The 15,495-nt window shown below is 38.1% G+C and overlaps 1 protein-coding gene across 1 annotated transcript in view; it reads left to right on the top strand.

The window, feature by feature from the left end:
* The window catches only part of RHAG (Rh associated glycoprotein), a 168,825-nt gene that overhangs the window by 73,480 nt on the left and 79,850 nt on the right, over positions 1 to 15,495 (top strand). The window contains exon 5 of the mRNA XM_053709562.1: positions 559 to 725. Coding sequence (XP_053565537.1) covers positions 559 to 725 — 167 coding nt within the window. The remainder of the gene's footprint in view (positions 1 to 558; positions 726 to 15,495) is intronic.

Raw genomic sequence — 15,495 nt, forward strand, 5'->3', positions numbered from 1 at the left:
AGTTTATATTGTGACTCTTTTTATGCTTGTTGAGTTGAAAAATTGTCCACCATTTAGATTGTATTCAAAGCTAAACACAAAATACTTACAAAAAAGTAAAAAAAGTATACTGTAGGTTTCTACTTCCATTAGCAGATGGATCCTTAAACACATAAACATAATACGCATCTCAATTTGGTATTAAAGGAATATGATACAATGTTGTGCACAATTAAATAACCAGATCCTTGTTATATACACATCCTTTCTTAATACAGTGCATTTGCACTTATTCTAATTACCTTTTTTTTTTTTACTTGTTGATACACTTTTTACAACAATCTGCAAATCCAGATGAATAGCTGCTCAAGATAACAATAGAAGTATATTATGGGTCAGAAATACAATGCCATGAAAACATCTTATGGATTTTCCACTTTGTCCATAATGAGGTTTAAACCTTAGAAGTAGAAAACAAGAAATACATTGGTTTTCTATCTAACAACAATGATAGTTTTTTTTTAAAAGGTTAATGTTTTATGGTGTACTTTAAATGTTTTCTATATGATTCATACACAGGAACCATATTTCTTTGGATGTTCTGGCCAAGTTTCAATTCTGCCATTGCTGACCCTGGAATAAATCAAGAAATGGCCATAATCAATACCTATTTCTCTTTGGCTGCCTCTGTCCTTACTGCATATGCCTTCTCTAGTTTGCTTGAACATAAAGGAAAGCTGGATATGGTAAGACAAGAATTGCAGTACAAATATATACTGTAAGAACACAATTAATTGACACCCATTTCAGTTTCCCTATTTGGATAAATTTAGTTGTTACAATGACTTTTTTAAATTCTATCATAAGGACTAGGAATACAAATAGTACAAAAACACAGGTAGAGTCCATCACCCAATAAAGACTGGTGTAAAAACTTTTATTAGAGGATACAAGACCTCAAGAATAAGCAACGTTTTGGACCTACATGATCCTTAATCATGCATAGTTTCACAGGTAAACATACACACTTAAATAGCTTGCCTGAACCAATCACTGATTACCTTTGACACATTTAAACCCCAACATTCCTGGGTATAATTGCAGTGAACCAATGACATCTAGTGGTAACTGCAAGGTATAACATTAAAAGAAAAAAACCTTTTTCTATATACAGAAAACATACTTTTAAAAAAAAAAAAAAAATGCAAATCATAAGCTTTATTCAGAACATTTGGATGAATGACCAAGTAGGTCTGAAACGTAGCTTTTTCTTGAGGTCTTACATACTCTAATAAAAGTTTTTTCACCAGTCATTATTGTGGTGCTGTCACATTTCTTTTGTGGACTGTACTGTTTGGAGAAACCAGATACTCCATTGTGACTTGCACGTTTGAAATTTTGGTCTGGATGCTGGAGTCTACCTGTGTTTTTTGTACTACAATGGAATCTGCAGAGTCACAAGCACTCCCTGAGAGTGAGGATACATTAGAGGAGGTAACACCAAAGACCTTTTTGTATTCAGACTTGGATGCTGCACGCATTACTGCCCTGGCTGAAGGCTCAAGAAACTTCCTTAGGCCTAGATTTGGAGTTCGGCGGTAAAAGGGCTGTTAACGCTCCGCGGGCTTTTTTCTGGCCGCACCATAAATTTAACTCTGGTATCGAGAGTTTAAACAAATGCTGCGTTAGGCTCCAAAAAAGGAGCGTAGAGCATTTTTACCGCAAATGCAACTCTCGATACCAGAGTTGCTTACGGACGCGGCCGGCCTCAAAAACGTGCTCGTGCACGATTCTCCCATAGGAAACAATGGGGCTGTTTGAGCTGAAAAAAAAACTAACACCTGCAAAAAAGCAGCGTTCAGCTCCTAACGCAGCCCCATTGTTTCCTATGGGGAAACACTTCCTACGTCTGCACCTAACACCCTAACATGTACCCCGAGTCTAAACACCCCTAACCTTACACTTATTAACCCCTAATCTGCCGCCCCCGCTATCGCTGACCCCTGCATATTATTTTTAACCCCTAATCTGCCGCTCCGTAAACCGCCGCAACCTACGTTATCCCTATGTACCCCTAATCTGCTGCCCCTAACACCGCCGACCCCTATATTATATTTATTAACCCCTAATCTGCCCCCCTCAACGTCGCCGACACCTGCCTACACTTATTAACTCCTAATCTGCCGAGCGGACCTGAGCGCTACTATAATAAAGTTATTAACCCCTAATCCGCCTCACTAACCCTATCATAAATAGTATTAATCCCTAATCTGCCCTCCCTAACATCGCCGACACCTACCTTCAATTATTAACCCCTAATCTGCCGAGCGGACCTCACCGCTACTATAATAAATGTATTAACCCCTAAAGCTAAGTCTAACCCTAACACTAACACCCCCCTAACTTAAATATAATTTTAATCTAACGAAATAAATTAACTCTTATTAAATAAATGATTCCTATTTAAAGCTAAATACTTACCTGTAAAATAAATCCTAATATAGCTACAATATAAATTATAATTACATTGTAGCTATTTTAGGATTAATATTTATTTTACAGGCAACTTGGTATTTATTTTAACTAGGTACAATAGCTATTAAATAGTTAAGAACTATTTAATAGTTACCTAGTTAAAATAATAACAAATTTACCTGTAAAATAAATCCTAACCTAAGATATAATTAAACCTAACACTACCCTATCAATAAATTAATTAAATAAACTACCTACAATTACCTACAATTAACCTAACACTACACTATCAATAAATTAATTAAACACAATTGCTACAAATAAATACAATTAAATAAACTATCTAAAGTACAAAAATAAAAAAGAACTAAGTTACAAAAAATAATAAAATATTTACAAACATAAGAAAAATATTACAACAATTTTAAACTAATTACACCTACTCTAAGCCCCCTAATAAAATAACAAAGCCCCCCAAAATAAAAAATTCCCTACCCTATTCTAAATTAAAAAAGTTACAAGCTCTTTTACCTTACCAGCCCTGAACAGGGCCCTTTGCGGGGCATGCCCCAAGGATTTCAGCTCTTTTGCCTGTAAAAAAAAACATACCATACCCCCCCCCAACATTACAACCCACCACCCACATACCCTTAATCTAACCCAAACCCCCCTTAAATAAACCTAACACTAAGCCCCTGAAGATCTTCCTACCTTGTCTTCACCATACCAGGTTCACCGATCCGTCCTGGCTCCAACATCTTCATCCAACCCAAGCGGGGGTTGGCGATCCATCATCCGGTGCTGAAGAGGTCCAGAAGAGGCTCCAAAGTCTTCCTCCTATCCGGCAAGAAGAGGACATCCGGACCGGCAAACATCTTCTACAAGCGGCATCTTCAATCTTCTTCCATCCGGTGCGGAGCGGGTCCATCTTGAAGCAGGCGACGCGGATCCATCCTCTTCTTCCGTTGTCTCCCGACGAATGACGGTTCCTTTAAGGGACGTCATCCAAGATGGCGTCCCTCGAATTCCGATTGGCTGATAGGATTCTATCAGCCAATCGGAATTAAGGTAGGAATTTTCTGATTGGCTGATGGAATCAGCCAATCAGAATCAAGTTCAATCCGATTGGCTGATCCAATCAGCCAATCAGATTGAGCTTGCATTCTATTGGCTGATCGGAACAGCCAATAGAATGCGAGCTCAATCTGATTGGCTGATTGGATCAGCCAATCGGATTGAACTTGATTCTGATTGGCTGATTCCATCAGCCAATCAGAAAATTCCTACCTTAATTCCGATTGGCTGATAGAATCCTATCAGCCAATCGGAATTCGAGGGACGCCATCTTGGATGACGTCCCTTAAAGGAACCGTCATTCGTCGGGAGACAACGGAAGAAGAGGATGGATCCGCGTCGCCTGCTTCAAGATGGACCCGCTCCGCACCGGATGGAAGAAGATTGAAGATGCCGCTTGGAGAAGATGTTTGCCGGTCCGGATGTCCTCTTCTTGCCGGATAGGAGGAAGACTTTGGAGCCTCTTCTGGACCTCTTCAGCACCGGATGATGGATCGCCAACCCCCGCTTGGGTTGGATGAAGATGTTGGAGCCAGGACGGATCGGTGAACCTGGTATGGTGAAGACAAGGTAGGAAGATCTTCAGGGGCTTAGTGTTAGGTTTATTTAAGGGGGGTTTGGGTTAGATTAGGGGTATGTGGGTGGTGGGTTGTAATGTTGGGGGGGGTATGGTATGTTTTTTTTTACAGGCAAAAGAGCTGAAATCCTTGGGGCATGCCCCGCAAAGGGCCCTGTTCAGGGCTGGTAAGGTAAAAGAGCTTGTAACTTTTTTAATTTAGAATAGGGTAGGGAATTTTTTATTTTGGGGGGCTTTGTTATTTTATTAGGGGGCTTAGAGTAGGTGTAATTAGTTTAAAATTGTTGTAATATTTTTCTTATGTTTGTAAATATTTTTTTATTTTTTGTAACTTAGTTATTTTTTATTTTTTGTACTTTAGATAGTTTATTTAATTGTATTTATTTGTAGCAATTGTGTTTAATTAATTTATTGATAGTGTAGTGTTAGGTTAATTGTAGGTAATTGTAGGTAGTTTATTTAATTAATTTATTGATAGGGTAGTGTTAGGTTTAATTATATCTTAGGTTAGGATTTATTTTACAGGTAAATTTGTTATTATTTTAACTAGGTAGCTATTAAATAGTTCTTAACTATTTAATAGCTATTGTACCTAGTTAAAATAAATACCAAGTTGCCTGTAAAATAAATATTAATCCTAAAATAGCTATAATATAATTATAATTTATATTGTAGCTATATTAGGATTTATTTTACAGGTAAATTTGTTATTATTTTAACTAGGTAACTATTAAATAGTTCTTAACTATTTAATAGCTATTGTACCTAGTTAAAATAAATACCAAGTTGCCTGTAAAATAAATATTAATCCTAAAATAGCTATAATATAATTATAATTTATATTGTAGCTATATTAGGATTTATTTTACAGGTAAGTATTTAGCTTTAAATAGGAATCATTTATTTAATAAGAGTTAATTTATTTCTTTAGATGTAAATTATATTTAAGTTAGGGGGGTGTTAGTGTTAGGGTTAGACTTAGCTTTAGGGGTTAATACATTTATTAGAATAGCGGTGAGCTCCGGTCGTCAGATTAAGGGTTAATAAATGAAGGTAGGTGTCGGCGATGTTAGGGAGGGCAGATTAGGGGTTAATACTATTTATGATAGGGTTAGTGAGGCGGGTTAGGGGTTAATAACTTTATTATAGTAGCGCTCAGGTCCGCTCGGCAGATTAGGGGTTAATTAGTGTAGGCAGGTGTTGGCGACGTTGAGGGGGGCAGATTAGGGGTTAATAAATATAATATAGGGGTCGGCGGTGTTAGGGGCAGCAGATTAGGGGTACATAGGGATAACATAGGTGGCGGCGCTTTGCGGTCGGAAGATTAGGGGTTAATTATTTTAAGTAGCTGGCGGCGACGTTGTGTGGGGTGCAGGTTAGGGGTTAATAAATGTAATACAGGGGTCGGCGGGGTTAGGGGCAGCAGATTAGGGGTACATAAGTATAACGTAGGTGGCGGTCGGCAGATTAGGGGTTAAAAATTTAAATCGAGTGGCGGCGATGTGGGGGGAGCTCGGTTTAGGGGTACATAGGTAGTTTATGGGTGTTAGTGTACTTTAGGGTACAGTAGTTAAGAGCTTTATGAACCGGCGTTAGCCAGAAAGCTCTTAACTCCTGCTATTTTCAGGTGGCTGGAGTTTTGTCGTTAGAGCTCTAACGCTCACTTCAGAAACGACTCTAAATACCGGAGTTAGAAAGATCCCATTGAAAAGATAGGATACGCAAATGGCGTAGGGGGATCTGCGGTATGGAAAAGTCGCGGCTGAAAAGTGAGCGTTAGACCCTTTAATCACTGACTCCAAATACCGGCGGTAGCCTAAAACCAGCGTTAGGAGCCTCTAACGCTGGTTTTGACGGCTACCGCCGAACTCCAAATCTAGGCCTTAGAGTGTCTGCTGAGGCTGACCTCAGGAAAGATTATGAGAGAACAAAAAAGAAACGTCTAACTGGAATTGCATTCTACCACACTTGCAGAGTATTTCAGAGTTAAAGGGACACTAAACCCAATTTTTTTCTATCATGATTCAGATAGAGTATGCAATTTTAAGCAACTTTCTAATTTACTCCTATTATCAAATTCTTTTCATTCTCTTGGTATCTTTATTTGAAATGCAAGAATGTAAGTTTAGATGCCAGCCCATTTTTGGTGAACACACTGTGTTGTTCTTGCTGATTGGTGGGTAAATTCACCTACCAATAAACAAGTGCTTTCCATGGTTCTTAACCAAAAAATAGCTTAGATGCCTTCTTTTTCAAATAAATAAAGCAAGAGAACGAAGAAAAATTGATAATAGGAGTAAATTAGAAAGTTGTTTAAAATTGCATGCTCTATCTGAATCATGGAAGAAAACAATTTAGGTTCAGTGTCCCTTTAAGAGGATTCCTAGGTGTTTAAGAGTTAAATTGCGCCCTACCATCCTATCCCATAATGAGTTCTATAAAAGCAGATTTGAATGTATCCTAAATGAATGCTCATTTGACCTCATTGTATTAACCGTTGAATGCCTACAGGCTGAGATGGAGAAGCAAAAAAGTATAATATCAGAGCTTGAACGTGCTATGGATCTTGAATTTGAAAGCTGCTCAGCATTGGAACCCTACTGATATTTCTTAAAGTCATGGTAAACTTGACATGTTTTAAAATCAGGTCCAGATTCTAAGTAATATTTCCCTCTGTCCTGCCCTCCAGCTGCTTAATTTAAAACTAATATTATTTGTGAGGTAATAGTTTGAATTGTTCTCCGATCTGTGCTCCAGCTGTACGGCACTTTTTTTTGTAGCTAGAGCGCCAATTGGAGAGCAATTCAAACCGTTAGCACACAAAAAAAATGTGAGTTCTAAAGTGGGCAGCTGGAGTGGGGGGGGGGCTAGATTAAAAAGTAAGCATACAATGAGAAATGACAGGGACTTGTCAGGCTTAAAGTTGGAGATAAAAGCTCATCATTTTATTGCAGACTTGCATTAAAAAACAATTCATCACCAAGGTAAAGCTCAGCATACATGCAACGCATTTCCTGCCTGTACAGCACTTCATCAGGGATACACAGCTGTTTCCCTGTGTCCTTTAAATAGTTTGGGATACTAACCCTTAAAGAGTCATGTTAAATTACAGTTTTAAAGTGATAGTATTGTACAACAAGGAATATGTATGTAATAGACCTCTAAATACTGAAACCTTAGATGTTACAGGTTTAAAGTGAAATTTATGAAACATATTACTTCATTAAGCTTTCTGGATGCATATATAAAAATAAGAAAAAAAACAATCAAAACAAAACATATTCACTTGAAAATTTAAAGTACGTATTTGTTTATGCCCTCTGTATCTTATAAATTTGATATTATGGTACATTTTTGTTTTATGAAGGGAAAGTACAATTAAATGACTTCCCAAAAATTTAACAATAGACTCAAAGAAACAGCAACAAAGTTATCAGACTTTCTGGGAAATTTGAAACAAGAAGTCACATCCTTTAAGGACAAGGTCCCTGGCATATAATTACAATGACATAAAAAATAGGCTAGAGCCATAAGAGTGGGTGTAATATAATAGTATAATAGAAATGCTCAATGACTTTTTGTCATCCTTTTCTTAGGTTTATTGTAATAGTGAAATATAATCAGAAACGGCTAGATTTAGAGTTTTGTCGGTAAGGACCCGAAAAGCTAACGCCGGCTTTTTTCTGGCCGCACCATAAAAATAACTCTGGTATTGAGAGTCCACATAAAGGCTGCGTTAGGCTCCAAAAAAGGAGCGTAGAGCATATTTAATGCAGCTTCAACTCTCGATACCAGAGTTGCTTACGGACGCGGACAGCCTCAAAAACGTGCTCATGCACGATTCCCCCATAGAAAACAATGGGGCTGTTTGAGCTGAAAAAAAACCTAACACCTGCAAAAAAGCCGTGTTCAGCTCCTAACGCAGCCCCATTGTTTGCTATGCGGAAACACTTCCTACGTCTGCACCTAACACCCTAACATGTACCCCGAGTCTAAACACCCCTAACCTTACACTTATTAACCTCTAATCTGCCGCCCCCGCTATCGCTGACCCCTGCATATTATTTTTAACCCCTAATCTGCCGCTCCGTAAACCGCCGCTACTTACATTATCCCTATGTACCCCTAATCTGCTGCCCTAACATCGCCGACCCCTATATTATATTTATTAACCCCTAATCTGCCCCCCACAACGTCGCCTCCACCTGCCTACACTTATTAACCCCTAATCTGCCGACCGGACCTCACCACTATCATAATAAAGTTATTAACCCCTAATCCGCCTCACTAACCCTATAATAAATAGTATTAACACCTAATCTGCCCTCCCTAACATCGCTGACACCTAACTTCAAACATTAACCCCTAATCTGCCGACTGGAGCTCACCGCTATTCTAATAAATGTATTAACCCCTAAAGCTAAGTCTAACCCTAACACTAACACCCCCCTAACTTAAATATAATTTTAATCTAACAAAATTAATTAACTCTTATTAAATAAATTATTCCTATTTAAAGATAAATACTTACCTGTAAAATAAATCCTAATATAGCTACAATATAAATTATAATTATATTATAGCTATTTTAGGATTAATATTTATTTTACAGGTAACTTTGTATATATTTTAACCAGGTACAATAGCTATTAAATAGTTAAGAACTATTTAATAGCTAAAATAGTTAAAATAATTACAAAATTACCTGTAAAATAAATCCTAACCTAAGTTACAATTAAACCTAAACTACACTATCAATAAATTAATTAAATAAAATACCTACAATTATCTACAATTAAACCTAACACTACACTATCAATAAATAAATTAAATACAATACCTACAAATAACTACAATGAAATAAACTATCTAAAGTACAAAAAATAAAAAAGAACTAAGTTACAAAAAATAAAAAAATATTTACAAACATAAGAAAAATATTACAACAATTTTAAACTAATTACACCTACTCTAAGCCCCCTAATAAAATAACAAAGCCCCCCAAAATAAAAAAATGCCCTACCCATTTCTAAATTACTAAAGTTCAAAGCTCTTTTACCTTACCAGCCCTGAACAGGGCCCTTTGCGGGGCATGCCCCAAGAAGTTCAGCTCTTTTGCCTGTGAAAAAAAACATACAATATCCCCCCCAACATTACAACCCACCACCCACATACCCCTAATCTAACCCAAACCCCCCTTAAATAAACCTAACACTAAGCCCCTGAAGATCTTCCTACCATATCTTCACCATACCAGGTTCACCGATCGATCCAGAAGAGCTCCTCCGATGTCCTGATCCAAGCCCAAGCGGGGGGCTGAAGAGGTCCATGATCCGGCTGAAGTCTTCATCCAAGCGGGGCAGAAGAGGTCTTCCATCCGATTGAAGTCTTCATCCAAGCGGGATCTTCTATCGTCATCCATCCGGAGCGGAGCGGCAGGATCCTGAAGACCTCCGACGCGGAACATCCATCCTGGCCGACGACTGAACGACGAATGACGGTTCCTTTAAATGACGTCATCCAAGAAGGCGTCCCTCGAATTCTGATTGGCTGATAGGATTCTATCAGCCAATCTGAATTAAGGTAGGAATATTCTGATTGGCTGATGGAATCAGCCAATCAGAATCAAGTTCAATCCGATTGGCTGATTCCATCAGTCAATCAGAATAATCCTACCTTAATTCCGATTGGCTGATAGAATCCTATCAGCCAATCGGAATTCGAGGGACGCCATCTTGGATGACGTCATTTAAAGGAACCGTCATTCGTCGTTCATTCGTCGGCCAGGATGGATGTTCCGCGTCGGAGGTCTTCAGGATCCTGCCACTCAGCTCCGGATGGATGACGAGAGAAGATCCCACTTGGATGAAGACTTCAATCGGATGGAAGACCTCTTCTGCCCCGCTTGGATGAAGACTTCAGCCGGATCATGGACCTCTTCAGCCCCCCGCTTGGGCTTGGATCAGGACATCGGAGGAGCTCTTCTGGATCGATCGGTGAACCTGGTATGGTGAAGATAAGGTAGGAAGATCTTCAGGGGCTTATTGTAAGGTTTATTTAAGGGGGGTTTGGGTTAGATTAGGGGTATGTGGGTGGTGGGTTGTAATGTTGGGGGGGGGTATTGTATGTTTTTTTTTTACAGGCAAAAGAGCTGAACTTCTTGGGGCATGCCCCGCAAAGGGCCCTGTTCAGGGCTGGTAAGGTAAAAGAGCTTTGAACTTTAGTAATTTAGAATAGGGTAGGGCATTTTTTTATTTTGGGGGGCTTTGTTATTTTATTAGGGGGCTTAGAGTAGGTGTAATTAGTTTAAAATTGTTGTAATATTTTTCTTATGTTTGTAAATATTTTTTTATTTTTTGTACTTTAGATAGTTTATTTCATTGTAATTATTTGTAGGTATTGTATTTAATGTATTTATTGATAGTGTAGTGTTAGGTTTAATTGTAGATAATTATAGGTATTTTATTTAATTAATTTATTGATAGTGTAGTGTTAGGTTTAATTGTAACTTAAGTTAGGATTTATTTTACAGGTAATTTTGTAATTATTTTAACTATTTTAGCTATTAAATAGTTCTTAACTATTTAATAGCTATTGTACCTGGTTAAAATAAATACAAAGTTACCTGTAAAATAAATATTAATCCTAAAATAGCTATAATATAATTATAATTTATATTGTAGCTATATTAGGATTTATTTTACAGGTAAGTATTTAGCTTTAAATAGGAATAATTTATTTAATAAGAGTTAATTAAATTTGTTAGATTAAAATTATATTTAATTTAGGGGGTGTTAGTGTTAGGGTTAGACTTAGCTTTAGGGTTTAATCCATTTATTAGAATAGCGGTGAGCTCCAGTCGGCAGATTAGGGGTTAATGTTTGAAGTTAGGTGTCGGCGATGTTAGGGAGGGCAGATTAGGGGTTAATACTATTTATTATAGGGTTATAAAGGCTGATTAGGGGTTAATAGCTTTATAATAATAGCGGTGCGGTACGCTCGGCAGATTAGGGGTTAATAAGTGTAGGCAGGTGGAGGCGACGTTGAGGGGGGCAGATTAGGGGTTAATAAATATAATATAGGGGTCGGCGGTGTTAGGGGCAGCAGATTAGGGGTACATAAGTATAACGTAGGTGGCGGCGCTTTGCGGTCGGCAGATTAGGGGTTAATTATTGTAGGTAGCTGGCTGCGACGTTGTGGGGGGCAGGTTAGGGGTTAATAAATATAATATAGGGGTCGGCGGTGTTAGGGGCAGCAGATTAGGGGTACATAAGTATAACGTAGGTGGCGGTCGGCAGATTAGGGGTTAAAAATATTTAATCGAGTGGCGGCGATGTGGGGGGACCTCGGTTTAGGGGTACATAGGTAGTTTATGGGTGTTAGTGTACTTTAGAGCACAGTAGTTAAGAGCTTTATGAACCGGCGTTAGCCCAGAAAGCTCTTAACTACTGACTTTTTTCTGCGGCTGGAGTTTTGTCGTTAGAATTCTAACGCTCACTTCAGCCAAGACTCTAAATACCGGCGTTAGAAAGATCCCATTGAAAAGATAGGATACGCAATTTACGTAAGGGGATCTGCGGTATGCCCCTGTCCGCCGCAGTTTGCCTCTGGCGGGCTGAATTTCCTTGGTGGAATTCAGCATTGCACATGAGCGATATTTTGTGCTTGCGTGCATTCTTGCCCCCTGCCCGTGCACAGCCAATCACGAGTGATGACCGCTGCTTGTTAAATACGGACTGGAGGTTCTCTTGTGAGAACCTGCAGTCGTAGGGGGTCAAAAAAAGCCTTTGATAAATGGACCCCATAATAGTAAAAAATAAATCCACCAAATTGTATCAATTAGTGAACAACTTTATATCTGACATTTTATTAATATCATCTGGTTTTCCTGTTTTCAAATGATAGATCCAAAATAACTCCTTTCCTAGGAGCACTATCGATTATTTGAAATTTCAGCAGATTTTGTACAAATGATACACTATCATTCTATGATTGGAAAAGTGTTTTGCCACTGGAGTCTTAGGATTTTCTAGTTCTAATGACAGCAAATGTTCTCATATACATTCTTTTACAGGACATATAGCCCTTCCAGTATACTGACAAAAATATTCCCCACAGGTAATTAAATAAACAACATAGATTGTGTTGCAATTCACATAACTTCTTATATCTTATATTGTTTTTGTTGTAGCTGATTTGAATTTGTCAGCTACTGTTATATGATGATAACTTTTGCACCCCACACCTAAAACAACCAGTTTTTTTAGTTAACCCCTTAGATTTTGTATTTGTAATATGTTTAACTGAAAAATGCTCTCTCGATATTGCCTAAGGTATTGGCCCTACTTAACACAAATCTAACACGGTGTTTCATAGTGTACTTTAATTTAGGATCCTTATCCAAGAGAGGCAAATACATTTTCACAGTCTCACAAATCCTGTTATATTGGCAGCTTTATTGGGTTGAAAAGGTCAGAATATTACTCCCTCCACTGTTTTTTGTAAGCTTTTTATCCTTAAAGGGACATGAAACCCCAATTTTTTCATTCATGATATAGAAAGAGCATACAATTATAAACAACTTTCTGATTTACTTCTATTATCTAATTTGCTTCATTCTCTTGATATTATTTGCTGAAAAGCATATCTAGATATGCTTAGTAGCTGCTGATTGGTAGCTGCACATAGATGCTTCCTGTGATTGATTCACTGTGTGCATTGCTATTTCTTCATTAAAGTATATCTAAAGAATGAAGCAAATTAGGTAACAGATGTAAATTGGAATGTTGTTTAAAATTATATTCTCTACCTTAATCTTGAAAGAAAATGTTTGGGTATAGTGTCCCTTTAAGTAGAACTGTTCTGTCCATCCTCAATACTTCAGGGCCATCTTTAATATTGATTGGACCCTGGGTAAACATTTTCTTGCCCCCCCACCTCCCATGCAATTTCGCTGTAAAAAGGTTAGCAAACACGAGAGATCACAACATTGGATTTTTTTCTTTTGGAATTATATTGCAAAAATGCTTCTATTTAAAATGTAAATGCAGATTTCCATTTTGACAATAATATCCCTTTAAAGGGACAGTAGAGTCAAAATTAAGCTTTCACGATTCAGACAGAGCATGTAATTTTGAACAGCTTTCTAATTTATTTCTATTATCTAATTTACTTTGTTCTCTTTTTTGAAACGCATACATAGGCAGGGGCAGCAATGCACTACTGGGTGTTAGCTGCTAATTGGTGACTGCATATATATTCCTCTTGTCATTAGCTCCTCCAATATGTTCAACTAGCTATAAGCAGTGCATTGCTCCTCCTTAAACAAAGAATAACAAGAGAATGAAGCACATTTGAAAATAAAAGTAAAATGGAAAGTTGTTTAAAACTGTTTGCTATATCTAAATTGTCATGAGATGCAGGACAAAGCATATAAGTTACAACACTATTTTATTTCAGAGCATAGAAGTATATAGCTTGCACAACACATCTAACTTAGTAATAAGCCACGCCCCCATCCGGTGACATCACCTCCCACACTCAGCACATCTTTCCATTTTTCAAAGGACAAAGCATACATTTGTTTTTTTAGAGTACATCATATAACAAGGTATACAAGAAGCATACAAAAATAGTTTTGTTTAGTGTACAACAAATAACAAGTTAAAGAGAATATATATGAACAACAAGAAATACAATCCTGACTTGAACATCGGGGTAGACTACCCAAGTCCACAGTGACCATGGGATTATTCTGCCAATTCTTCCAGTCACTGGTAGTGCTAATCCTGATATCGGGCTGGAAGTTTCACCACTCTTCCACTTAACGTCATTTTACATGAACTGTCCTCTGATACAGAAAAAGGTCATTGAAAGTCTGCTGGAAGCAAAGAAGTATTCCCGCTGTGATCTTGCTGAGGGGAAAGCACCCCTCTTAAAACAGGTGATCCCACCGGCGGTGGCTCTGAGGCACCCAGTCTCAAACTCTCAGGTACTGGCTGAAGATGTCTTCTATTTCGACGTGTGACTGTCCCTCCATCAGTAAGGTTTACATAAGTCCTTGGTTCTGGAGAGCGTCCAATTATCGTAGCAGACATCTTCCATATCTTAGCCAGTTTAACTCTGACACTTTGCCCCACATTCAGCTCCTGCAAGGGCCTCACAGGCGCCTAGATTTAGAGTTTTGCGTTAGAAGGGGTGCGTTAGCTACGCATGGTTTTTTTCCTCCGCACCTTTTAAACAATGCTGGTATTTAGAGTTCTCAGAAGGGCTGCGTTAGGCTCCAAAAAGGGAGCGTACAAGCATATTTACCGCCACTGCAACTCTCAATACCAGCGTTGCTTACGGACGCGGCCAGCTTCAAAAACGTGCTCGTGCACGATTCACCCATAGGAAACAATGGGGCAGTTTGAGCTTGAAAAAACCTAACACCTGCAAAAAAGCAGCGTTCAGCTCCTAACGCAGCCCCATTGTTTCCTATGCGGAAACACTTCCTAAGTCTGCACCTAACACCCTAACATGTACCCCGAGTCTAAACACCCCTAACCTTACACTTATTAACCCCTAATCTGCAGCCCCTGCTATCGCTGACCCTTGCATATTATTTTTAACCCCTAATCTGCCGCTCCGTAAACCGCCGCTACTTACGTTATCCCTGTGTACCCCTAATCTGCTGCCCCTAACACCGCCGACCCCTATATTATATTTATTAACCCCTAATCTGCCGCCCCCAACGTCGCCGCCACCTACCTACAATTATTAACCCCTAATCTGCCGACCGGACCTCACCGCTACTATAATAAATGTATTAACCCCTAATCCGCCTCACTCCCGACTCAAAAACCCTATAATAAATAGTATTAACCCCTAATCTGCCCTCCCTAACATCGCCGACACCTAACTTCAAATTTTAACCCCTAATCTGCCGACCAGACCTCGCCGCTACTACTATAAATGTATTAACCCCTAAAGCTAAGTCTAACCCTAACCCTAGCACCCCCCTAAGTTAAATATAATTTTTATCTTACAAAATAAATTAACTCTTATTAAATAAATGAATCCTATTTAAAGCTAAATACTTACCTGTAAAATAAACCCTAATATAGCTGCAATATAAATAATAATTATATTGTAGCTATTTTAGGATTAATATTTATTTTACAGGCAACTTTGTATTTATTTTAACCAGGTACAATAGCTATTGAATAGTTAATAACTGTTTAATAGCTACCTAGTTAAAATAATTACAAAATTACCTGTAAAATAAATCCTAACCTAAGTTACAATTAAACCTATCACTACACTATCAATAAATTAATTAAATAAACTATCTACAATTATCTACAATTAAATCAACTAAACTAAATTACAAAAAACCCCCCCACTAAATT

This window comes from Bombina bombina, chromosome 4, assembly GCF_027579735.1.
Source record: "Bombina bombina isolate aBomBom1 chromosome 4, aBomBom1.pri, whole genome shotgun sequence".
NCBI lineage: Eukaryota > Metazoa > Chordata > Amphibia > Anura > Bombinatoridae > Bombina > Bombina bombina.